The 27,152-nt window shown below is 51.8% G+C and overlaps 1 protein-coding gene across 1 annotated transcript in view; it reads right to left on the reverse strand.

Moving 5' to 3' along the window:
• The window catches only part of LOC144263814 (class I histocompatibility antigen, F10 alpha chain-like), a 40,390-nt gene extending 23,729 nt beyond the window's left edge, over positions 1-16,661 (reverse strand). Inside the window, exons 1-2 of the mRNA XM_077814801.1 lie at positions 16,530-16,661; positions 6,873-7,136 (exon numbers count right to left, since the gene is read on the reverse strand). Coding sequence (XP_077670927.1) covers positions 6,873-7,020 — 148 coding nt within the window. The 5' untranslated portion in view covers positions 7,021-7,136; positions 16,530-16,661. The remainder of the gene's footprint in view (positions 1-6,872; positions 7,137-16,529) is intronic.
• Between the last annotated feature and the right edge of the window lie 10,491 nt (positions 16,662-27,152).

The following is a 27,152-nucleotide window of genomic DNA, read 5'->3' on the forward strand; positions in this document are numbered from 1 at the left end:
TGTTGCAGGACTAGAATGGGTCAGAGACGCCCTTTGACACTCAGGATTAATGTATTGTGATTTTGCACTCCATATGTTTTATAGAAATATGCTTACGAATGTGAATATGATGTAACTGGAATATGCTTTACGCAAAAGTGCTCTTGTATGATGTCATTAGAAAGCTTGTAATCTACTGAGTGTGTTCATCCTATTTGTTTGCATGTATTATTTCTATGTCTGGAGTTGGGGAAATAAGATATAAACTTGTATCACTGTTGTAGTCACACCAGGTGAGGGCCATCAATGGGGCATTAGGAACTTGATGGCTCCCATTAGTTAGAACAATTGATGGTAAATGGTTTATTTACCTGAAAGCCTTCCTGTGTATGTGGGGGACAACCCAGGAGGAATGGAGACTAGACAGGTGACCATGTTACCCGGTCGTGAAATCCATCTTAAATCTGGTACTTTTCCATTTAGCAGGAGGGGCGGGGACCCAGAGACACACAAGATTCCCGCCTTGTGCCAAAGTTATAAAATGGGGTGCCAGTCATGAGAAAACCCCTGCTTATCACCTGAGATGTCTGCTGGATCTAACAAAGACTGTACCAGGGGAAAAGGACTGGGCCCAGACAAGGAAAAAGTCTAGTCTGTGAAGTAAACTTATTGGAACATCTTTGAGGGCGAGATATTTCCTGTAATCAGTTTCTTAATGTATTAGGCTTAGACTTGCGTGTTTTGTTTCATTTTGCTCTATGACCTACTTTGTTGTGTCTGTTATTATTTGAAATCACTTAAATCCTACCTTTTATACTTAATAAAATCACTGTTGTTTTTTAATAAACCCAGAGTAGGTGATTAATACCTGGAGGAGCAAACAGCTGTGCATATCTCACTATCAGTGTTATAGGGTTCGGACAATTTATGAATTTACCCTGTATAAGCATTATACAGAGTAAAACAGATTTATCTGGGGTTTGGATCCCATTGGGAACTGGGTGTCTGGGCACTGGAGACAGGTAACCTGCAGAACAGCTTTCAGCTAAAGCCTGCAGCTTTGGGAGCGTGGCCCAGACCCTGGGTCTGTGTAAACAGACTCGCATGTCTGGCTCAACAAGACAGGGTTCTGGAATTCCCAAGCTGGCAGGGAAAACTGGCTCAGAGATGATTTCAGTATATCAGTGACAGTCCGAAGGGGATCTCTGTGACAGAACCCATCACAGGAATAACAGGAGTGAAACCCTTTCCCTCTTAAGTTCCGAGGCACCTCCTTCATGGCTCCGAGCCACAGAAGGACTTGCACCTCCTGGGCTAAAAGTTGCTCATGAGAAGGGTCCCTGAAGAGGGACACGGATGAGGGGTAGGAGGGAGGAATGGAAACAAACTGCTTTGTATAATCCCTCCTCCACTGTACTCAGCACCAAATGGTCTGTGGTGATAAGGGACCATGCCAAACTGAAGCAGGAGAGATGGTCCAAAAACAAAAGGGGGGCAGGATCTGGTATGTGGACTGGTGTAATGCCCTTGGGTGCCCCATCAAAAGTTTTGCTTGGAGCCCCCTGAGTATCCATGAGGGCCAAACAGCGAGGCTGAGGCAGATGGGGGCGCCTGTCTGCATCTACAACTGCTGTTCTGCTTTTTGAACAGGTCTTGACAAGGCGGCGGGCCTGGGAAGTGGGCAGGTTGTTGGGGTTTGAATTGTTTCCTCAAAGGCACCCGGGACATGGAGATTCAAGGACTTGAGGATGGCTCTGGAGTCCTTCAGGCAGTGGAGTCTGGCATCCGTTTGCTCTGAGAAGAGCAAAGTCCCTTCAAACAGACGGTCTTGAAGAGACTGCTGTACCTTTGTCTGTAGGCCAGAGGACTGAAGCCAGGAGCCCCTTTGCATGGCCACTGGTGACGGCATAGCCCCGGCTGCCGCATTCACTCTGTCAAGGGTGGCTTGTGGGGAAGCCCTGGTCACTGCCTTCCCTTCTTCCACCACAGCAACAATCTCCTGCCTGGACTCTTGGGGAAACTAGTCTTTAAATTTCAACATGGAATGAAAGTCATATCTGCCCAGCAGTGCCTGTTGGCTGGCGCTGTGGAGCCATAGACCGTTGGTAGAATACATTTTCCTACCAAAATAGTCCTGCTTTTTTTAGTTTTTTGACTTGGGGGTGGCTCCTCATAACCCTTTCCTTTCCCTCTCATTGGCTGCCGAGACGACCAAGGATCCGGGAGGGGGATGGGAACATATGTACTCCTACCCTTTGGTGGAGACATAGTACTTCCTATCTGCCTTCTTTGACGTGGGGGGCAGTGAGGAAGGGGTCTGCCATAGTGTTTTAACTGGACCCACTATGGCCTCATTGAAAGGCAGAGCTACCTTCAACAGGACCACTGCAGCCCAGATGTTGACAAAGCTGTTGGAGGATTTTTTTTAACTACCTCCACTTTCAGCCCTAAGTTTGAGGCCACCTTCTTCCATAACTCCTGGTGAGCCTTGAAGGGTCCTGGGGTGGCAAAACACACATCCCTGCCTCTTCTGGGGAGGAGGAGGCAGCCTTCTCTCAGACACCACTGAGTAGGAGCACCTAGACGGGAGGCCAGGCGGTGGAGGAAAACCCCAGGGGTTCTGAAAAGGCCATTGTATCTGCATGGGCCATTGCCCACTGAGCCAGGCAATCGGAGGAACCCCCACCCCGGGACCCACCATTGCATAGGGCTGGTTGCTGGGGTACTGGTACCAGGCCCTCGGTTGGGTGCAAGATTCAAACTCCAACTTGGTTGATGAGTCATCTTGTGGAGACGAGGGGGGTGTGGTACCCATCGGCTCCAAGGGACAGTGCTGAGGATCCAGGGATCGGGCCGAGATGGGGAAGCTGCTTCGACATAAGCAGAGAGCAAGGGGCCTGGTACCAGACGGGAGCTCGGGGCAACATGCTCCCTTCTGCTTCCCCCACTGCTGGCACCAACTCTTGTACTGCCAGCAAGGGTGGTAGCGACCATGCCAGCCAGTCCCTGGCCACCGCAAACCCCTCCGGGACGGACGGCACCGCGACCCTGCTGTGCCTCTCTGCCCCTCTGGTGCTGGCGGCTGGTCGGGCACCAGACTCCACAGGGCCTGTGGACAGGGCGGAGTCGACGGTATCGCCACGGAGCAGGGGCAGAGGAGTGGCCAGACGCTGGTCGCACTCCCCGGCACTCCCCATGCTTGTCCATTCTGAGAGATGGGGAACCTCTCAGGCAGCTGCTGCTCATGTTTCTTTCCTAGCCCTGGGCATGGGGAACGGTGCCGAGAGTCCCGTACGGACTCTCTCTGCAGCAGCTCTTCGTACCAGCACTGAGGTACACGGTGCCAAGTTTGACTGGCTCAGCTCTGAAGAAGGTCTGAGTGCTGATTCCATCAGGAGGGACTTCTGTGACGTTGCACTCCATGTGTTTTACGGAAATATGCTTATGAATGTGAATATGATGTAACTGGAATATGCTTTATGCAAAAGGTCTCTTGTATGGTATTATTAGAAAGCTTGTAATCTACTAAGTGTATTCATCCCATTTGTTTGCATGTATTAATTCCATCTCTGGAGTTAGGAGAATAAGATATAAACTTGTATCACTAATGTAAACATATTAATTGGAAACCATTAAGGATGCTTCAGAGTCAATGAACTGTGAATGGCTCCATATACTTGCAAGCCTTCCTGTGCATGTGAGGGCCAACCCAGGAAGAATGGAGACTAGGGGTCTTACAGTGACCATATCACCTGGTAATGAAATCCATCTTAAATCTCGTACTTTTCCATTTAGCAGGAGAGGTGGGGACCCAGAGAGACAAAAGGTTTCCACCTTGTGCCAAAGCTATAAAAGGGGGTGGAGCAGGACAAAGGGGGCTGCCAGTCATGAGAAAACCCCTACTTACCACCTGAGTTGTCTGCTGGATCTAACAAAGACTGTACCAGGGGAAAGGATTGGGCCCAGACTAGGAAGGAGTCTAGTCTGTGAAAGAAATTTATTGGAACTTCTTTGAGGGTGAGATATTTCCGGTAATCAGTTACTTAATGTATTAGGCTTAGACTTGCGAGTTTGTTTTATTTTGCTTTTGTGACTTACTTTGTTCTGTCTGTTATTACTTGAAACCACTTAAATCCTACTTTCTATACTTAATAAAATCACTTTTGTTTATTAATAAACACAGAGTAAGTGATTAATACCTTGGTGAGCAAACAGCTTTCCATCTCTCTCTAGCAGTGTTATAGAGGGTGGACAATTTATGAATTTACCCTGTATAAGCTTTATACAGAGTAAAACAGATTTATTTGGGGTTCAGGCTCCCAGAAAGGCTGAACACTGGGTGCTGGGAAAGTCCCTGTTAACTGAAAAGCTCCAGGGCTGAGTGAAACTCAGCTTCTGTGGCCCAACCTCTGTGTCTGTGCTGGAGATGACTGGTGTGTCTAACTCAGCAAGACAGGAGTAGAGGGGAGCCTATTCTCGCAGGAGGGTTGTTTTCATTGGTATCTCAGCACATAGAGTGACAGTCTCGAGGGGAGTCTCTGTGACCAAACCTGTCACAACTTCAGCGTGGCCTCCCTATCCTGTTTCACATGTGGACTGAACTGGTGGCAGAGCTGACAGAGATCCGCAAGAGGAGTCTCATCCACGCACTTTAGACAGCTAGAGTGCCGGTCGCTCAAAGGCATGGGCTCGCCGCAGAAGGTCCCGGGTTTGAAGCCCGGAGACCGAGGCATGCCCAGTTTCAGGACCAGAAGAAACTCTGCTATGAGAGTCCAACTAACTATTTATTCCAGTCAACTGAAGTCAAAAAGTGAGAAAAACAACTGAGGGGAAAAGGGATGGAGTAATGAGAGAAGCAAGCAGCCCCACACATCCCTCTTCTCCTCTATGCTGATCTCCACAGGGATGAGCAGGGTGGGGGCACCGATGGGGTCTCAGAGGGACCAGACTCCGAATTCCCCCATATGCGTGTTGGGGGCAGACACAGCTAGAGAGGGGAACAGCGTTGGTGGCCAGGATGCAGGACTCAGGACAGTCTCTGGTGACCTGGCAGCCCGAGGACTGCGAGGAGGGGGTAAATGGGGGGAGGAAGGCAGGAGGGGGCAGTCAGGACAGTGGTTCGGGAGGGGGCTGCGGGGACAGAACAGCAGCTCCCCACCGCAGGGTTAGGGGCAGGCGAGCGGAGCCCCTTTCTTAACATTGGGGAGGCAAGTGTCCGTGTGAGCAGGTCAGGTTGGAGTCTCAGCAGCCGGGGACCAATGGGTGAGACTAGTCAGGAGATGGTTAAACTAGCTACAGAAGGGGCTCCCACACTAGGGGGCAGACACTTGACAACCCTCCACCCTGTCGCTTAGCCATGGGGCAGCGCCACCAGGAACCCAGGTGTCCATGAGAGGATGGGAATTAGTTCTCATTGCTGCTGTCTCAGTGCTGGGAGCCAGGAGGGATTCGGGCAGGCCGGGGGGTGCTATAACAAGGGGTTGGGGACACTCCTGGGTGAGGACCAATGTGACAGGCCAGTACCACTGACACAGGGGAATCACGGGGCTGGCGAGTGAAAATTCCTGTCAGGAAGGGCAGAGCAATTACATCAGAGACCCTCATCTGCCAGGAATAGTTCAGCAGTGACAGGCACTGAACGCTTATGGATCATCCCCGTGCTAAGTGAGACAGCCCAATCCAGGGGCCTGGCCAAGGGGCTACACCCCACATATAAGGCTGAGCAGGAAGAACGGCTCTTTACACATTTATCGATAGTGTGCAGGGGAACCTGCCTGACCCCAGGGGCTCCAACCAGTGGACACAGGCTGGGGTTTGTGCTGCCGGGAGTAAGGAAGCCCGGGAGTCTCTGCACGTTGCAGGGGCTGATTCTCTCACTAACTCTCCAGCCCAAGTCAATGTCAGTCCCTCACTCTGCGGAGTGAAGAGGAATCTGACCTTAAACAAACTCACCTGGGAAATAAGACAAAGCGAACAATGAAGGAGGCTCACCGGTGAGCAGCTTCTCCCCAGGGCTGGGTGAATGCAGCACTGCCTGCTCTTGTGACTTTACCGTGCGTCTCATGATGCTGGATGGTTTTATTAAATCCCTAGTTCCTGGACTCATGAGATTAGAGGACTCAGCTCTCTTCTTACAGCAGTAACTTCTAGTCCTTCTAGGAGCAGGGAAAACCCCGGAAATGTGTCCCCTAAAGGCTCAGACCAGAGGGCAAATAAAAATAAGCTCCAATACTATTCCCAAAATACTGACGACATTTAAGCCAAACTCAGGATTTTGGGGGCCTGACTCGTGATGTCTCAACACTTGGGGCTGTCGATACTGGGATTCCCCATCACTCGGTGTCTGGGAATTGAGACAAGACGTCCCAAAGCCCTGCTCTAGCTCTAGGGTCTGACAGCGTCACTGTCGTAGCCGAGAGGAACAAACCCCTCCGTGCAGGAATTGCTGGGTACGATTCTCTGGCCTGGGTGACCAGGAGGTCAGACTAGCCGGGTCTGACGGGAACTTCTGGCTTTCGCACCTCTGCCGCTCTGCCCAGGAAATGACCACACACAAGGGGCGGGGGGTCCCCCGAAGGGCAGCAGAGGAAGCTGCAAGTGGGACTGGTAGCACAAATCTGGGGTGTCTGGGGAGGGGACAGTATGAGAGTCCCACTTTGGAGGGTGTCAAAACATGTCTTTCACATGAACCCTCCATCCTGCAGCCCCTCCCCCCGCCCCATGTCCCTTTGTCCCCCACATTCACACGGACTCCAGCGAGAAAATGCCCCTGGGGGCTGTCCCTTCCCCCCATCCCCAACACGCATCCCTGTGTCCCTTCACCCTGTTTACATCAACCAGGCCCCCCACCCCATGTCCCTGCGTCCCTAGGTCGGGTCGGGTCCCGCACTCACCCTCACTCTGGTTGTAGAGCTGACCCAGGGTGGTCAGACTCACATTGTACCATTTCTGGAAGCGCAGTCCCCACCAGGTCACCTCGTCCCAGAACTCCAGACCCTCGTTCTGCGCCATCCACGCTGTGTAGGGCTCTGCCCTCTTCATCCCGCTGGTGTAGACATAGGTGACCTGATCGTCCACGTACACAACACGGCTGTACCAGGGAAGCCCCGGGCCGGGCTCCGACACCACCGTGTCCAATACACGCCTGGAGTGCAGGCCTGGGGGGAAAGATTGGGGGCAGGGAGGTCAGATCCAACCAGACCCTGCCAGGTAGCCCCTGGCAATACACAGGAGCGCTCCTGTGGGAGGGAGACCTGGGGAAGGGCTCACAGAACGGCCTGACTGGGGAGCAAGAGATGGTGTGGTACGAGGAGAAAGGGAGGCAGGGCTGGAGGGGGAGTGAGGAGGGGAAGGGGTGGGGAGGTACAGGGCGGCTGGAGCATGTGTGAGGAGGAGGGGAGTATATGGGGAGAATGTATTGGGCGTGCAGGGAAGTGTGAAGAAGGAAAGGGGGCCCAGGAGGAGGGGCAGGCTGGAGTGCAGTGTGGGGAAATGGAAGGGGGTGTTATGAGAGAGGGTGGGGCAGGAGGACTGGGGGATGGGAGATGCAGGAGCTGAAGCTGGGGAAGGCAAGGTGGGCAGGGGGATGTGTCCAAGATACAGGTGGGAGCCAGGACACTGGCTGTGCACACAATTTACTATAACTTATTCAGAATATAAGAACGGCCAGATGGGGTCAGACCAAAGGTCCATCAAGCCCAGTATCCGTCTGTCAACCGTGGCCAGTGCCAGGTGCCCCAGAGGAAATAAACGGACAGGCAATCATCTAGTGATCCATCCCGTCGCCCATTCCCAGCTTCTAGCGAACAGAGGTTAGGAACACCATCCCTGCCCATCCTGTCTAATAGCCACTGATGGACCGAGCCGCCATGAATCTATCTAGTTCTTTTTTGAATCACGTTATAGTCTTGACCTTCACAACATCCTCTGGAAAGGAGTTCTACTGGTTGACTGTGAATTGTGTGAAAAAATACTTCCTTTTGTTTGTTTTAGACCTGCTACCTATTAATTTCCTTGGGTGAACTCTAGTTCTTGTGTGACATGAAGGGGTAAATAACACTTCGGGATTCACTTTCCTCATACCTGCCATGATGAAGACTATGATTTTGTCATGGATATTTTTAGTAAAAGACCTGGACAGGTCACAGGCAACAAAGAAAAGGTCACGGAAGCCCGTGACCCATCCATGACTTTACTAAAAATATCCATGGCAAAACGGGGAGCTCAGCTGCGTGACCCAAACACCACCTGCAGGGGCTAGGCAACTGCGGGCCACTCAGAACTCCGGGGTCCCCCTGCTGCCTATGGCAACTGGGAGCGGTTGGTCCCCCCACAGCCATGGAGGCCCCCCCGCCGCTCCCGGCTGCTACAGGTGGCAGGGGGACCCCACAGCTTCCGGCCGCCACGGGCTGAAGTCATGGAGTTTGCTGGAAGTCACAGATTCCGTGACTTCCGCGACCTCTGTGAAAAAAACATAGCCTTAGTCTTGATTTTATAGACATTCATCATATCCCCCTTAGTCGTCTCTTTTCCAAGCTGAAAAGTTCCAGTCTTATTAATCTCTCCTCATGTAGCAGACATTCCATACCCCAATCATGTTTGTTGCCCTTTTCTGTACATTTTCCAATTCCAATAAATCTTTTTTCAGATGAGATGACTACATCTGCACGCAGTATTCAAGATGTGGGCGTCCCATGGATTTATAGAGGGGCAACATGACATTTTCTGACTTATTCTCAATCCCTTTACTTATGATTCCCAACATTCTGATAGCTTGTTTGACTTCCACTGCACATTGAAAAAAACAAGGAGTCCTGTGGCACCTTAAAGACTAACGCATTTATTTGAGCATAAGCTTTCATGTATGCATCTGACGAAGTGGGTTCCAGCACAGGAAAGCTTATGTCTGTTAGGATATAGACATTCAAGCCTGTCTGTAAAGGCCTAGACTCTAAGAAATTCGGTGTATTCTTAGCACTTAGCTAATTCTAGAGGTATAAAAGAAAGAATCAAAGTCACTGTCTGCCAGTGTAAGGGCCGTCTCCTACTGTGACAGTCTGAGGCCCTGTTCTTAGGCTAAGGCCTATGGCTAAGCAACAGAGGCAGCCATAAGCTGGGAAGTGACCGGTCACATCCTCACATTCCAAACTAGTCACATTGAAAGAAGGTGCTATTGGGCTGTTAGGATACAATCCTGTCCTGATAATGCCTATCGCCTCCAGAGAAAGGGAAGTGCCTAGAAAATGTAAAAAGAAACTTAGTTTGATAGCATCCTGTCTGGCAAGAACTCACTTATCAATAGCTGGTTTCAGAGTAACAGCTGTGTTAGTCTGTATTCGCAAAAAGAAAAGGAGTACTTGTGGCACCTTAGAGACTAACCAATTTATTTGAGCATGAGCTTTCGTGAGCTACAGCTCACTTCATCGGATGCATACCGTATGCATCCGATGAAGTGATGCATCCGATGATGTGAGCTGTAGCTCACAAAAGCTCATGCTCAAATAAATTGGTTAGTCTCCAAGGTGCCACAAGTACTCCTTTTCTTTTTATCAATAGCTGGGATGTGAAATTCTCATTTCTGTGTTGTTCTATCACTGTAGTCCCCATTTCCCCATTGTTTGTCTGTATAATCTCTGTCTGGTTCTGTGATTGTTTCTCTCTGCTGTATAATTAATTTTGCTGGGTGTAAACTAATTAAGGTGGTGGAATATAATTGCCTAATAATCATGTTACAATATGTTAGGATTGGTTAGTTAAATTTCAGGAAAATGATTGATTAAGGCATAGCTAAGCAGAACTCAAGTTTTACTATATAGTCTGCAGTCAATCAGGAAGTGAGAGAGGGGGAATGGGAACAGGGAATGGGGGTCCACCCACACCTGCAATAAACCTCTCACCTATGTCTGAGCTATTGAAGTCATCAAATCATGGTTTGAAGACTTCAAGGTGCAGCAAATCCTCCAGCAAGTGACCCATGTCCCATGCTGCAGAGGAAAGCGAAAAAGCCCCAGGGCCTCTGCCAATCTGCCCTGGAGGAAAATTCCTTCCCAACCCCAAATATGGCCATCAGCTGAACCCTGAGCATGTGGGCAAGACTCACGAGCCAGATATCCAGGAAAGAATTCTCTGTAGTAACTCAGATCCTACCCCATCTAACATCTCATCACAGGCCATTGGGCCTATTTACCACTAGTAGTCAAAGATCAGTTAATAGCCAAAATCATGTTATCCCATCATATCATCTCTTCCATAAACTTATCGAGCTTAATCTTGAAGCCAGATAGGTCTTTTGCCCCCACTGCTTCCCTTGGAAGGCTACTCCAGAACTTCACTCCTCTGACGGTTACAAACCTTCGTCTAATTTCAAGTCTAAACTTCCTGATGGCCAGTTTATATCCATTTGTTCTTGTGTCCACATTGGTACTGAGCTTAAATAATTCTTCTCCATCCCTGGTATTTTTCCCTGTGATATATTTAGAGAGAGCAATCATATCTCCCTTCAGCCTTCTTTTGGTTAGGCTAAAGAAGCCAAGCTCCTTGAGTCGCCTTTCATAAGACAGGTTTCAGAGTAACAGCCGTGTTAGTCTGTATTCGCAAAAAGAAAAGGAGTACTTGTGGCATCTTAGAGACTAACCAATTTATTTGAGCATGAGCTTTCGTGAGCTACAGCTCACTTCATCAGATGCATACCGTGGAAACTGCAGCAGACTTTATATATACACAGAGAATATGAAACAATACCTCCTCCCACCCCACTGTCCTGCTGGTAATAGCTTATCTAAAGTAATCTTCAGGTTAGGCCATTTCCAGCACAAATCCAGGTTTTCTCACCCTCCACCCCCCCACACAAATTCACTCTCCTGCTGGTGATAGCCCATCCAAAGTGACAACTCTTTACACAATGTGCATGATAATGAAGTTAGGCCATTTCCTGCACAAATCCAGGTTCTCTCACTCCCTCACACCCCTCCAAAAACCCACCCCCATACACACACAAACTCACTCTCCTGCTGGTAATAGCTCGTCCAAACTGACCACTCTCCAAGTTTAAATCCAAGTTAAACCAGAACATCGGGGGGGGGGGGGTAGGAAAAAACAAGAGGAAATAGGCTACCTTGCATAATGACTTAGCCACTCCCAGTCTCTATTTAAGCCTAAATTAATAGTATCCAATTTGCAAATGAATTCCAGTTCAGCAGTTTCTCGCTGGAGTCTGGATTTGAAGTTTTTTTGTTTTAAGATAGCGACCTTCATGTCTGTGATTGTGTGACGAGAGAGATTGAAGTGTTCTCCGACTGGTTTATGGTCCCTTATCCAAGGGACCGGTTCCTCACCGTCGTCCGCAGCTTCTCCTCCCCTATGTCCAAGGGACCGGTTCCTCACCGTCACCCACAGCTGCTTCTCCACTATATGATGATCTAGCCAACTTTCTGTCCACCTTATAGTCCATTCATCCAGCCCACACTTCTTTAACTTGCTGGCAAGATACTGTGGGAGACCGTATCAAAAGCTTTGCTGAAGTCAAGGAATAACACGTCCATTGCTTTCCCCTCATCCACAGAGCCAGTTATCTCATTATAAAAGGCAGTTAGGTTAATCAGGCATGACTTGCCCTTGGTGAATCCATGCTGACTGTTCCTGATCACTTTCCTCTCCTGTAAGTGCTTCAGAATTGATTCCTTGAGGGCCTCCTCCATGATTTTTCCACGGACTGAGGTGAGGCTGACTGGCCTGCAGCGTGGGGCCCACAACTGTGAACACTGGGGGGCCTGATTCTGGGATTTAGGCACCTTAGCCCCTTTATGGCTCTAGCCCTTGGACACTGAAGTGATGGGAGCAACAGGGACACTACGGATCAGAGTCTGATCCCGCTCCTGCCTCTCAGAGATCTGGCTCCCTGCCTCTTGACACTGCCCTGCAGCGGCCTCTGCTCCCCACTCACCTGCTACTTCCAGCCACTCCCTCTCCCCTCCTCACTCCATCTCTTCTTTTACAGGGCCCTGCACTTAATTTCTCTCTTTTCTTCTCTCCACGCTGCTGTCATCTGCCATCCACCCCGCTCCTCCCCTCAGTCACCCTCCCTGGTCCCCACCCCAGCTCTCCCTCCCTTTCCTCAGCTTCCCACACTCCCCCTCAGTAACTTCAGCTTCCAAGGCGATGGCCCATCCGACCCTCTGCTCCCCATCTTCTCACCCTCCCCTCTGCATTCACCTGGCTGCCCTGGGTCAGCTCCCCGACTCTCCAGAAGGGCCATGCACTGGACTTGGGTTCACCAAGCCCTGCTCTCTGAACTCTCCGGTGCAGACTCCTCTGCTCCGATCATCACCTGGTCTTTCTCAGCATCACCCACCAATCACCTCTCCCAATGATTTGTAATGTGTGTGCCTCAGTTTCCCCTATAAGCTGCATGGTTATCAAGGTGGGGGAAAAGGTTGTTTACGCTGCAGAGATCCAGGTGTGACTGATGCCTCACTATCTGGGGTCTGAGCCCCATGCTGATGGGGAGTCCCAGAAGACAACTGCCTGGACATTTGGCACCAAGCAACTAATGACGATGGATGACCCATTCTCTGCAGGAAGCCAACCAGCTGTGACCAGCTGAAAAACAAAGAGCCGAAGACGAGTCCAGATGACAATGTTTGGCAGAAACAACAACAAAAGACTAAGGAGGGGCCCCTTGGGGCTAAGTGTGGGCTGCTGGAGGGAGGAGAAGCTTCTGGACTGGAACAAAAGAGAAAGTTCTGGACAGACCCAGATGGACTTGCTGTAACTTTCCATTCTCTAATGGTTAGGTTAAGTTTAGAGGAGAGAGCAACAAGAGTGATGTCGTGGTGGGCTTGTGCTATAGACCACCAGATCAGGAGGATGAGGTAGACGAGGCTTTCTTCAGACAACTAACAAGTTTCCAGATCACAGGCCCTGGTTCTCATGGGGGACTTCAATCACCCTGACATCTGCTGGGAGAGCAATACAGCAGTGCATAGACAATCCAGGAAGTTTTTGGAGAGTGTTGAGAACAACTTCCTGGTGCAAGTGCTGGAGGAACCAACTACGGGCCCTGCTCCTCTTGACCTGCTCACCAACAAGGAAGAATTGGTAGAGGAAGTAGAAGTGGGTGGCAACCTAGGCAGCAGTGACCATGAGATGGTCGAGTTCAGGATCCTGACAAAAGGAAGAAAGAAGAGCAGCAGAATACAGACCCTGGATTTCAGAAAAGCAGATTTTGACTCCCTCAGGGAATTGATGGGCAGGATCCCCTGAGAGGCTAATATGAAGGGGAAAGGAGTCCAGGAGAGCTGGCTGTATTTTAAAGAAGCCTTATTGTGGGCACAGGAAGAAACAACCCGATGTGCAGAAAGAATGGCAAATATGGCAGGTGACCAGCTTGGCTTCACAGTGAAAATCTTCGGTAAACTTAAATACAAAAAGGAAGCTTACAAGAAGTGGAAACTGGATGACTAGGGAGAAGTATAACCATATTGCTCGAGCATGCGGGGGTGTAATCAGGAAGGCCAAAGCACAATTGGAGTTGTAGCTAGCAAGGGATGTGAAGGGTAAAAAGACAGGTTTCTACACGTATGTTAGCAACAAGAAGGCGGTCAGGGAAAGTGTGGGACTCTTACTGAATGGGGGAGGCAACTTAGTGACAGATGATGTAGAAAAAGTTGAAGTACTCACAATGCTTTTTCTGCCGGTCTTCACAGACAAGGTCAGCTCCCAGACTGCTGCACTTGGCAGCAGAGTATGGGGAGGAGGTGAGAAGCCCTCAATGGTGAAAAGAACAGGTTAAGGACTATTTAGAAAAGCTGGACATGCACAAGTCCATAGAGTCGGATCTAGTGCCTCCAAGGGTGCCGAGTTGGCTGATGTGATTGCAGAGTCATTGGCCATTATCCTTGAAAACCTGAGGCCATTGGGATGAGGTGCCGGACGACTGGAAAAAGGTAAATATAGTGTCCATCTTTAAAAAAGGGAAGAACAAAAATACAGGGAACTACAGACCTGTCAGCCTCACTTCAGTCCCTGGAAAAATCATGGAGCAGAGCTTCAAAGAATCCATTTTGAAGCACTTGGAAGAGAGGAAGCTGATCAGGAACAGTCAACATGGATTCACCAAGAGCAAGTCATGCCTGACCAACCTGATTGCCTTCTATGATGAGAGCACTAGCTCTGTGGATATGGGGAAAAAAGTGGACGTGTTATTCCTTGACTTTAGCAAAGATTTTGATACGGTCTCCCACAGTATTCTTGTCAGCAAGTTAAAGAAGTATGGACTGGATGAATGGACTATAAGGTGGATAGAAAGCTAGCTAGATCGTCGGGCTCAACGAGTAGGGATCAATGGCTCGATGTCTAGCTGGCAGCCGGTATCAAGCAGAGTGCCCCAGGGGTCAGTCCTGGGGCCGGTTTTGTTCAACACCTTTATTAATGATCTGGATGATGGGATGGATTGCACCGTCAGAAAGTTTGCGGATGACACTAAGTTAGGGGGATAGGTAGATATGCTGGAGGGTAGGCACAGGGTCCAGAGTGACCAAGACAAATTAGAGGATTGGGCCAAAAGAAATCTGATGAGGTTCAACAAGGACAAGTGCAGAGTCCTGCACTTAGGATGGAAGCATCCCATGCACCGCTACAGGCTGCAGACCGACTGGCTAAGTGGCAATTCTCCAGAAAAGGACCGGGGGATGACAGTGCATGGGAAGCTGGAGATGAGTCAGCGGTGTGCCCTTGTTGCCAAGAAGGCCAACGGCATACTGGGCTGCATTAGTCGGAGCATTGCCAGCAGATCGAGGGAAGAGATTATTCCCCTCTATTCGGCACTGGTGAGGCCACATCTCGAGTACTGCGGCCAGTTTTGGTCCCCCCCCCACTAAACAAAGGACGTGGGCAAATTGGATAGAGTCCAGTGGAGAGCAACGAAAATGACTAGGGGGCTGGGGCACATGACTTATGAGGAGAGGCTGAGAGAACTGGGGTTATTTAGTCTGCAGAAGAAAAGAGTGAGGGGAGAATTTGACAGCAGCCTTCAACTACCTGAAGGGGAGTTCCAAAAAGGAAGGAGCTCAGCTGTTCTCAGTGGTGGCAGAAGACACAACAAGGAGCAATGGTCTCAAGTTGCAGTGGGGGAGATCTAGGTTGGATATTAGGAAACACTATTTCACTAGGAGGGTGGTGAAGCACTGGAATGGGTTACCTAGGGAGGTGGTGGAATCTCCCTCCTTACAGGTTTTTAAGGTCCAGCTTGACAAAGCCCTGGCTGGGATGATTTAGTTGGGGATTGGTCCTGCTTTGAGCAGGGGGTTGGATTAGATGACCTCCTGAGGTCTCTTCCAACCCATGTCTTCCATGGTCCTATGATCCTGTAGGGCCAGGCTGCACTGGGGCCTAACCCTCTTTAAGTCAAAACAAGCCTGTTACTGAGGTGACACAAGGGCACCAGTGTGCCTTAAACCATTTCAAACGAACCCCAAACCCACCCCGCAGCCTCACCCAGCTCAATACAGGCTCCTGAGCTCCCCAGGGTCTGAGCTGCTGCCCCCTGGGGAACAAGGAAGATTCAAGTCCACGCCTGGAAAAGCAGGATGGGCCTTCCCCTCTCCTCACCCCACCCTGCAGGGATCCGGAAGCTCTTTATCCGGCAGGTTCAGGAGACCCCAACCGCACAAACGCAGCAGCTGTTCTGGGCTCTGCCGCGGGAGCTCACCTCGCCCAAACGAAGACCCGACTAACGCACAGATCCAGGGGCTCCAAACTCTCCCCCCGACCCGGGGTGCCAACACGCGGCCAGAGAGAGAGCGGGGTTGACATCTCCTCCTTGGGATGACGCCTCGAAGGACCTGCTCCCAGGACAGACAGGACCCATTGGGGACTGTGGGTGGGACTAGACTGGTGCTGACGGAGCCCGGCTGGACGGAGCCGAGGACAAGCCCCACTCGGGAGTCCCGGGCCCTGGGGTGAAACCCGGCGTGAGGAACCGTCTGGGAGCCATTAAAGGTCCGAGAGACCCGAGAAGCCTTTTCCGGTCACTGAACCCTGGTCTGTCTGGGGGGTCAGTTTACTCCCCCCGCTGACCCTCAGCCCGGCTCTGCCCACAGGACGCGGGTCTGAGAGCCCCGCCCGGCCCGGAGACGCGGGCAGGGACCCGGCCTGGGCAGCGCCTGGCCCCGGGGATGCCCCGCAGCCCGGGAGCCGCACGGGGCCGCGAGGGGCTCGTCGGCGGGTGCAGCACCCATGGGTGCCGGTCCGAGCGGGGCCGCACCCCCCGGCTGGGGGCGGTCGGCGGGAGACGCCGGGGTCACCGCTCGGGTCAGGGGCGCTCCGCCCCCCACGGCACATTGTCCCCGCAGCCCCCGGCAGCGCCGGGCACAAGGGGGCCAGGACCCCCCCCGGTCACTATAGCAACGTCACTGATCCCTGTCAGCGACCGCTCAGTGCCGGGGGGGGGCGCGGGGGGGGGTCTCCCGACACCTCTGAACGCAGAGCCCAGAACTGCCCCCCCCCCGGCACCCAGCTCCCCCCAGCCCGGCTGCCCGCGCCCCGATGCTCACGGGATCGGGCCCCCGGCAGGGCTGCAGCCCCCAGCAGCGGCAGCAGGAGGCGCAGCGCCAGCGCCAGGCCCGGACCCCCCGCAGCGCGACCGGACGCGGCCCCGGGACCCGAGAACGCCGCGGGGGGCGGAGCCAGCTCCTGCCCCGAGCATCCCACCAATCGCGACGCGGAGTCCCGGCGCCGTCACCGGTCGCTGGGCAGAGCCCGGCGGGGCCGGTAGGCGGAGGGGAGGGGCAGTCCGAGCGGGGGGTTCGGCGCGGCGGGGACCGTGGCCTCGGGGCTGCCCGGCCCGGAGCCGCGACTCGCTCCCCGGCCGAGGTCGCTGTTCCCTGGATGCCGAGGCTGGAGGTTGGGGGGGGCCGCACCCCCCGGCTGGGGGTGGCCGGCGGGAGAGGGGGGGTCACAGCTCGGGCCGGGCCCCGCCCCGGCCGGGGATCCCCCCGAGCCTCCAGGGGCCCCGCAGCCCGCGGGGGACGGGCCGCGGCAGCTCGGGCTCCGGTCGGTCCGGGGGCCCCGGGGCCGGGGCTCTCGCCGCTCTCCCGGAGCTCGGCCGCTGCTCCGGCCGGCGAGGGGCTCGAACCGCTCCGCGGGGCCGGTGAACGAAGCGCCCGCCCCGCTCTCCCCTTGGGGGAGTGAGACACAGTCATCCCGGCACCTCCCAGCGCCGCCACCCCCCGGGCATGGGGAGAGAGCCACAAAGAGAGGAAAGGGATTTGCCAAGGAAGCAGCAAAGATAGGGAGAGAACCCAGGAGTCCGGGCCCCAGCCCCCTGATCTAGGCACAGGCAGATGATGACCTAACCCCTTTATTTTCTCTGCTTTTGCTGGTCACTCAGCTGTTTACATCATTTCTGGGAACTCTTTTTGGTGCGTCTCCTCCTCTGGCGGGGAGAGGAGGTTCCGAGGCTCTGGGGCCTGGGAAGGTTGCCCCATGCTGCAGTAGGGTCACTGTGGGCGTTAGTATCACTGGGTTTTGGATCCTGCCCTGGGCTGGTCTCTCCTGGTCTGGGGAGCCAGGCTCATGGGAAACTTCCCCATCTGGGATGCTGTCAAGGCGGATTCCCCACTGGCACTTAGAGCGCAGAAGGCCGGGATCCACAAGGTCTCTACACATTAATACTGGCCACTCCAGGCTTGTATTAAACTCCCACGGTTCCAGATCCCCCTGGCCTTGGGCTGGGAAATGCTGCCACCAAATGCAGAACCCCTCTGAGAACCCAGGAAGGCACATTCGGGAATTCCTTCCTGTGGGGTACCCCCAAGCTCTTCCACCCCCCCCCCAACCCCCGGGGAAGAGCTGAGAAAAGGAAAAGAAGAAGAAATCAGCTGTTGCGAGCAACTAACTGAAAAACGTGTACGGACCTCTAAAGACACAGGCATGGTCTTCAAAAAGGTAAATTTTATTAAGAAAGAAAGAAAGAAAGAAAGAAAGAACAAGCATGTGGAGACTCAGGCAGTTGCTAGATATTAAAAGAGCAGCTGCAAGGATTCAGCACCAAGAGTGACGTTCTGGGGTCCAGCTTAAAGGTTACAAAAACCCCTGCGCTTCAGGGCAGGGGAAAGCAAGTCACAAAGTTCCATGAAAGTGCCCTTACGCACGCGAAAGTTTCGCAGCCACTGGGAATCGTCCCAGACCCGCAACACTATGCGGTCCCACCAGTCTGTGCTTGTTTCCCGGGCCCAGAATCGGCGTTCCACTGCATGAACCTGCCCCATTAGCACCATGGTGCACCATGATGGGTAACGCGTGTGGTGTTTAATGTGATCCTAATTGCCCAAGTGAGCTGAGCGGGCCCCATGCTTGCCGTGGTATGGCGTCCGCACAGGTAACTCAAGAAAAAAGGTGCAAAACGATTGTCTGCTGTTGCTTTCACGGAGGGAGGGAGGGAACAGGGGCCTGACGATATGGACCCAGAACCACCCGAGACAATATTTTAGCCCCATCAGGCTTTGGGATCTCAACCCAGAATTCCAATGGGCAGCGGAGACTGCGGGAATTGCGGGATAGCTACCCACAGTGCAACGCTCCGGAAGTCGACGCTAGCCTCGGTCCTGTGGAAGCACTCCGCCGAGTGAATGCACTTAATGCACTTAGAGCATTTTGTGTGGGGACACACACAAATCGACTACCTAAAAAGGATTTCTAAAAAAATGACTTCTATAAATTCAACCTAATTTCGTAGTGTAGACATACCCTTAGAATTTAGTAAGTAATCTAGCTAGGTATGTGTCAGATTATGATTTCTTTAAATGGCTGAGAAAATAGCTGTGCTGAAGAGAATGAATATTCCTGTCTGTGTGTCTTTTTTGTAACTTAAGGTTTTGCCTAGAGGGATTCTTTATGTTTTGAATCTAATTACCCTGTAAGGTATCTACCATCCTGATTTTACAGGGGTGATCCTTTTTTTTTTTTTTACTGTTTCTTTTATTAAAATGTTTCTTTTCAAGAACTGAATGCTTTTTTCATTGTTCTAAGATCCAAGGGCTTGGGTGTGTGGTCACCTATGCAAATTGGTGAGGATTTTTACCAAACCTTCCCCAGGAAGTGGGGTGCAAGAGTTGGGAGGATTTTGGGGGGAAAGACGTTTCCAAACAGCGCTTTCCCAGTAACCCAGATAAACTTTGGGTGGTGGCAGTGGAAGTCCAAGGGCAAAGGGTAAAATAGTTTGTACCTTGGGGAAGTTTTATCCTAAGCTGGTAAGAGTAAGCTTAGGAGGTTTTCATGCAGGTCCCCACATCTGTACCCTAGAGTTCAGAGTGGGGAAGGAACCTTAACACCAGTGGATGCATCCGATGAAGTGGGTTTTAGCCCATGAAAGTTTATGCCCAAATACATTTGTTAGTCTCTAAGGTGCCAGAAGTACTCCTCGTTTTTCGGGGGTTTTTGCTGATACAGACTAACACGGCTACCACTCTGAAATAAATTAGTGCATCTCTCCCCAAAATCGATCTATAAGCACAAAGAACACCCTGGAGGCCAGGCCTTTAAACATTAGGAAACATCAGAGTTAAGGTGACGTGTATATACTTTGCGCAGTGCTGTTGTGCATGTGTGTTATGATATAGACTCACCAATGTAGCCTTGGGGTCAATTCCCTGCCCCCCACAGCATCAATTTCCTCCAGACTCCCAAGGGAAGTGGTGCTTCTTCCATCCCTTGATGAGATGCCTTTCTGGAGTCTGCTTTGGTCCAAAACGCGCTACTGCGCCATACAGGAGGCCTGTGATGTGTAGGGGGGCCAGATGAGATGATCTAACAGTCTCTTCTGGCCTTCAAGTCTCCAAATCTCTGCAAAACCGAGTGCGGCACATTGAGCATCCTCTGATGGTTCCACGTGTGGCCTGCGTGAACCCTTGCACAATCACTGAGAGTGTGGGGGTGACCCAGGGGGAGCAGCTCAAACATTCAGAGGAGCCGGCTCGGGGCAGGACATGAGCCCTGCAGGGCAGGGGTGGGGGTGGCAGTGACATCCCAAGGGCCTTTTGCAGCACTCAGCTGATTGGTGAAAGGAGGTTGGGAGGCGGTGACCTCACAGAGAGTCCACGACAACGGCCAGGGAGGACAGGCTGCAGGGCAGGGGGATCTCAGAGACCCCCGGGGCTTTGCTGCAGGGAGTCTCCTTCTTGAGGTATCTCCTTGAGGACTGAGAGAGAATTCAGGGTCTCGTATGTGAGCGCGAGGTGGAGCCTCTCTGGAGTTTTCTCCTTTCCCACTGCTCACTGAGCGAGAAGACAGACGTCCCTGTGGAGAAGGGAAGAGCCCCAGAGAGGTTGGGTACCGAGGCAGCCTGATCCGCCCGGTGCTGTCCAAATTCTCGGCATGGAAAACAGGAGGTTAAGGTGGGACAATTTTCCCCCAGCTAGGCCTTTGTCCCTTCGAGTCATTGGGGTTGTTGGTCTGTAGCTCATTGCAGGTGACTTTATTCTGATCATTCAGTGTGTGAAACTCCAGACTGATGGTTCGTTTGAAAGTCAGGACACCCGGGTCCTGTTCCCAACTCTATCCCGACAGGTTGTGTGATGGAAGACGAGGCCCTTCACCTTTCTCAGCCTTTGTTTCTCCCTCTGTCAGCTGGGGAGAACAATCCTCTCACACTTGCCTCCTGGTGGAGGGCGGCTGGGGAGCTGTGGGGACCTGTTTGAGAGCGTCACTCAGAGCAGTATATCGTAGGAGGTGTCCTATCGGGTTGAGTCATTCCAGAGGATGATGTTGTGCAGCAGAAGCCCGTTTTCCCAACCTGGCATGACACAGCTTTGCATGTGAACCGAACGAAGTGTGCACACAGGTCCAGAAGCTGGCGATTTCTCCTTTGGCCGCTAGATGGCGCTGCAGACTCCCACTTCCCCCTTCTCCTGGTCAGCACAATGGGGGTTAGTCTCCCCAAAAAGAACGCCCGTCTCGCTTTGAACGTTCCTTGATGTGCACCCTGTGGACTGTCGGGATACGTGTCCAGAAGTTGCAGGGCTTGTTTCATGGTCTCCACAACGACAATCTTTCTTCCTTTTTAGACGTGACAACCTTTTTGGTCAAGATCCTTGATTATTCGGGGACTTATCCCGGAAGACCCAAAGTATATGGGACATAAGACTTGTCTGGAAGGGCGCACAGAGCTAAATTGTTTTGGCCATAGCAGGTTCCTTGTCGCAAAAATGACGTCAATCCACCTTCCAAACAAGCCCCAAATGAGCTTTTACCAGAATTGCCCTTTACCTTGGGGTACGCCCATTTGTTAGGGTTACTCTTCTGGTAGGGGGAGATTTTGCAATTCTGTCAATGTGCTGCTTTTGTCACTTGTGTTTCCCTATGGATCGCTACTCCTTCCTTCTGCAAGTTCCCTCCCAATGGAGCTACCCTGCAGGACCTCGGTTCCCCAGGGCTGGGGTCTTCCAGCCCCCAAATGTGATGAACATGAACAGACACACAGGCACACACACATGAACATAGCATGTCAGAGAGGACTGGGTCATCAGCACTCGCAAGCTGACCCCTGGTGTGTCCCGGGACTCAGTCGGCTGGATTGAACAGCAATTTAAATCTGGTCCCCTAATACGTCCTTGGACTCAGCGGGCTGGGCTGAGCAACACCTTAATCTGCCACCCTCCTCTGCCCCCAGGTTCAGCACCTCCCTATCCCCACCTTCACCCCACAACCATTCTGCTAGTAACCCACTTGCTGAGCAAACCCCCAAAGATTTTTGGGGCTGTAGGGATCTTTAGCTTGAGTACAAGAAGCGTTGCTGCAGAGTGAATGGAGAAGCCAAAAACACCCATGGAGGTGGGGTGGGGGGCTAGCAAACTATAACTGATCACAGGAGGCAGGGTCAGGAGGCTATTCCTAGAGAGAGACAGAGGCACAGAAAGAGACAGATGGATCTCAGCACTCCTTGAAGCTGGAATCGATCAGGGTTCCCAGGTGGCCTTGGTAGTTGAGGGACGAGAGCGCTGGAGCCAGGCAGAGCCCCCAGCACAATCAGTCGGGAAAAGCGAATGAGGAGGACTTGTGGCACCTTAGAGACGAACCAATTTATCTCAGCATAAGCTTTCATGGGCTAAAGCCCACTTCATCAGATGCATGCAGGGGAAAATACAGCAGGAAGATATAGATATACATGCTATTTTATATCAATGTTTGTTTAAGAAGTTTGCTCTTGTGACTTCGCAGGAGTTACTAACTCCGCATACATGAGTGAAGTAGTTGAAGCCTTCGGCCGAGGTCGAGCTGACCTGCGAGGAAGGCTGGAGAAGCAGCTGCCAAACCAGGCGAGGCCGCCCGTTATCCCCGGAGCTAAGGGAGAAAGGCAAAAAGAAGAACTCATCGTCCTCAGGAGGCGTCTGGCACCCGCAACGGCCTGTCCACTCAGTCACAGAACTGCCCGGTCGGGAAGAGCAGAGACCCCGACTCAGATGAGGGGGTCGGACTTTGGAGGTGGGCGAGGGCAGTGTTACCAACCGTCGAGGGTACACACGCGTGCAGTGTCTGGGGGGCGGGGTCCCTCTCCGGAGGCACCCAGCTCGGGCTGTATTTCGGTGGCCTAATACAGGACGCTGGTGGAAACTGGACTCAGAGTTGAGAAGTTCGTGGGATCCTAGAGTCGAATCTAACACCTAAATTGGTGAGAGACCGGCTAACTCATTTTTCCTTTGACAGTCGTGTTGTCTGTGTTTGTGTGTGTGAGCTGTTTTGTGTCTCGTCTTGTGTGCGTCGTGATATGTGTGTGTGTGACAGGTTGTGTGTGTATGTGACGTCTTGTGTGTCGTGTTGTGTGTGTCTTGTGTGTCGTCTAGAGTGTTGTGTGGATTGCGTGTGTGGTGGTATGTTTGTGGTGACATGTGAAGTGGTGTGTGTGTGTGTGAGACGTGTTTTGTGTAGTGTTGTGTGTGTGTGTGATGTGTTGTGTGTCGTGTTTCTTTGCGTCTATCTGTGTGTCATGTTGTGTGTGTTTGTGTCTGTCTGTGTGACATGTGTGTTTTATTGTGTGTGACATGTGTGTAGTGTTTTGTGTCTGTGCGACGTGCGGTGTGCTGTGTGTGTGACATGTTGTGTGTGTGTCTTTGTGGTGTGGTGTGTGTGTGATGTGTTGTGTGTGTGTAATGTAGGCCGTTTTGTGTGTCATATTCAGTGTGTGTGTGGTGTTGTGTGTGTGCTGTCATGTTACATGTTTTCTGTGACATGGTGTGTGCAGTGTGTGTGTGGGTTGTGTTGTGTATCGTCTTGTGTTTGTTTGTGTGTGTGACATATGTGTGTGTGTGATGCGTTGTGTGACGTGTTGTATGTGTTGGGTGTCATCTAGAATGTTGTGTTGAGTGTGTGTGATGTTTTGTGTGTCTGTGTGTCTGTATGGGTGTCTGTGATGTGTTGTTTATAAGGTTGTGTGCCTGTGTTGTGTTGTGTGCTGTGCTGTCTGTGTGATGTGGTGTGTGTCGTATTGTGCGTGTGTGAGACGTGTTTGTGAGTGTGACGTGCGACGTGCTGTGCGTGCGTGCGACGCGCAACGTGTTGTATGACTGAAGTGCGATGTGCTGTGTGTATAACGTTCGATGCGACGTGTTGTGAGTGTCCATGCAATTATGTGATGTGCATCGTGCGACAGCTAACGTGTTGTGTGTGTGCGTGTGAGGTGCGATGTTTTGTGTGTGTGATGTGCACGTGTGTCGTGTTGCGTATGTGATGTGCGATGTGTTGTGTGTGCGTGCTGCACGCAACGTGTTGTGCATGTGACATGCGATGTGTTGTGTCTGTGCGTGCGACACACACCACGTCACACACAACACGTCTCATGACACCACAACCACACAACACACACTCAACATGACACACAACACGGCACACAAGTCAACACACACACACAACATGACACACAACACATCACAGACACACAACAGGTCACACAACACTCTAGATGACACACAACATACAACACGAAACACAACACATCACACACACACTGAACACAAGACTCTGCACGACACACAGCACACACACAAGACATCACACACACACAAACGTGTCTCACACACACACGTGGGCAAACGTGGCTGGTTGCTGTCAGGGTCTGCGTCTCCCTGCGGGTCCAGGGGCCTGGCTGCAGCTCCCGCCCCAGCCCTCCCCCCGGGGGCGTTTGCTGCTGCCCCTTCCCGTGTCCCGGCCCCTCCGGCCTGGGTGTGTGGCTGGGGGCTGGTCTGTGGAAACGCCTGTGGGATGCGGCTTCCTTCGAGTTCCCAAAGGGTTGGTTGGACTCGGGCACGAGTCTCCGTTCCCGTGCGAGAGATCCCGGCATCACCTTTCCACCACGTCCTTGCCAAGGCTCTGTGCGCAGCTGAGCCGGGAGGGTTTTTTCACCTGTGTTTTTCTCCACCATCCTGCCTGCAGAGGGAGAGCTGCATTCGGGTCTCACTGTGGTGTGTTGGTCAAGGGGTCGGATTCTCACTCGGGGCGGGAGAGAGTGTGGAGAAGACCTTGGAAAGGTGAAGTCGGGGGCAGGACTTTTCAGGTGCCTGTTTTTGTGGGGGTTCGTTGAATGTTGTTTTTTGCTGAAATGGAGAGAAAGGTTGTTGGCGTTTCAGCCTGAAGGCTTGTTCTGTCTAGCAGCCCAAAGTGCCAGCCTTGTTTCACCTCTTTAATGTTGGACGGGGACAGGGTCACGTGAGCACCTTTGACTCTTTTGGAGCCCCTTGAGTCTATTGAAATGACCACAAAAGTTCCCACCCCCTGTGTGAGTAGCATGTGGGACTGAGCCTCTTTTTTCCTTTCTCCCTTCTCGGATGTCAGAAGCACCCTAGACAGGTGCATGGCTCCTTCCCCTTCACATGGCATGATAGTGGGCAGAGGCTGAGAGAAAACAACTATCCCAGGGCCAAGTGCAAAGTGGGGAAGGTGACTGGTGGGGTCGGACTCTCCTTTGGGTTATTACAAACCCGGGGTTCCTGCATTTCCTCCAAAACAAAACCTGTTTTCTAAATCGCTTCTCTGCTAAGGCTGCGTCTACACTCCCCCTTGTGTCGGTAGAACGTATGTCGCTCAGGGGTGTGAAGAAGCCACCCCCCGAGTGAGACAAGTTACACCGACCTAAGTGCTGGTGTGGACAGTGCTCTGTCATTGATTTCCCTGCAGTAATAGGCTTCATCTCTCGCTCTGCAGAGCCAAGCCTCTCAAAGCCTTTCAAGGAATCCTCGGGTGCTTCAGGGGTGTCTATGCTGAGGACACCTGAATTAATGTGAACTGGCTGAGGCTTGGTTTTTCTCAGCTCAGGACCCTGATTTGTCTGGTGCTCTGGGTAGTTCCCCTGATCACACTTCCTCAGGCTCTTCCTTGAGCAGAGATTTATCATGGGAATTACGCGGCGAGGAATGATCCTGGGGAAATCAGTGCCGAGCCTCCCAAATCTGCACCTTTGTCTTTCTTTAATGAACAGATGGAAGATCAAATCATTGTATTCAATCCTTGAAGTGTCCATCCCATTTCTGTGCAGATTGGACTTGAAAAGTTGTCCTTCTTCGTCTGTACACCACACGTGTACATTTTAAATCAAAAGATGCATGATGAGCCATGGGCTACTTCCCTATGACACAGAGGGTCACAAGCATGGTAGTGAAGAGGACAGATTACTAAGTAATCACAGTGGGTTTCAGGCCCGTAGGATCACCTGGAAGGATTTTTCCTTCCTTTAAAAATGGCAGAACCCAAACCCCATTCACAAGCTGCAGGGAACCTTACAGTAAATTCTTCCCACATGGTCCCCTTCGTAAAACCCGTCTGTCAGAGCTTGCCTTAGCACAAGAAAATAACGCCAGGCAGTGGTAAGCACACAAACAAGACTTTATTTACGAGAGGGAAAAGGACTAGGCTAGGCTAGAGAAGGGGGGGATTAACAAAACTTGAACTGTGGAAGTGCTCCAGTCTCCCAAACAATTACACCCAGGAGGTCATGTTGATGTTCTCTCTCCCTTCGCTTGCAGGGACAGCGATGGACGGCTGCTGCTCTCTTGACATTGGACGCCAGGGAGGGACTCCATGATGGACACAGGAATGGGTGAGTAGACCTAACTAAAAACCCTCCCTATCCCTCTTTGCGTCGTCTCTGCCTGGATGTTAGACCCTGTCTACGCGGATTCAATCCGTGCGTGGGAGTGTGCTCCCCAACCCCAACCTCTTCCTTAGAGGTTTTTAAGGTCAGGCTTGACAAAGCCCTGGCTGGGATGATTTAACTGGGAATTGGTCCTGCTTCGAGCAGGGGGTTGGACTAGATGACCTTCAGGGGTCCCTTCCAACCCTGATATTCTATGATTCTATGATTCTATGAAACTAATATAGCAAATGGCTAAAGGTCACCAGCTTATTTTCCCAAGTCCAAGATGGCCACCTGACAGATAACCCAAAAGGTACGTGCCTTTCTTCCCTTCTTTTAGGAAAATTTGGCAGGGGCAAGCAGCATTTTACACACCCGGAGACTGGATTTGACCAATCAGGGGACGTTGCGGGGCAGGGTGACCCACGCAGAAGGGGGTTGTATATCCCCTCTGAGAACTCCTCCCTGTGTCCTCTACCAATTGAAGTGGGCGTCAGCCCCGTAGGACCACCCCGAGAGGGGATTTGACCAAAGAAGGGAAGTGCTGCAGTGGAGTGACCTGCCTGCAACAGGATCCCGTGGTCCCTCTAAAACGTCCCCACACCACCCTCTAGCGGTTGGCGAGGGTTTCACTCCCACCTTAGGCCCAACAACACTTCAATGGTCACTGAATGAGGGGCCTGTGGAAAAAAATAGTACAATTGTGCAATTAAAGACTGTGTCAAAATGCACGTGCACAGTACTCAGACTCCCTGAATCCTGGCATTTCCGAACTTTCCATTGCTCAGTTTTGCAAACTTACTAATTGTTATTTTAATGCAGATTTTTATATATTTGTTGGGCAACTAAAGATATAAAAACACAGACATCGATTCATATCATTGTCTTGCAAACATCCCCATTTCATTGTTTGTTTTTAAAGAAAAAAGTACAGGACTAGGTTCTGGCAATTTCTGTATTGATCTGTAAAGAAAGATATTTTTAAGGGTTTGAACTGTTGAAACAGAGGCACAGAGATTGTCTCACACAGGGAGGAGTGGGTGATGCAGTGCACACT

This window comes from Eretmochelys imbricata, chromosome 4 (genome assembly GCF_965152235.1).
Source record: "Eretmochelys imbricata isolate rEreImb1 chromosome 4, rEreImb1.hap1, whole genome shotgun sequence".
NCBI lineage: Eukaryota > Metazoa > Chordata > Testudines > Cheloniidae > Eretmochelys > Eretmochelys imbricata.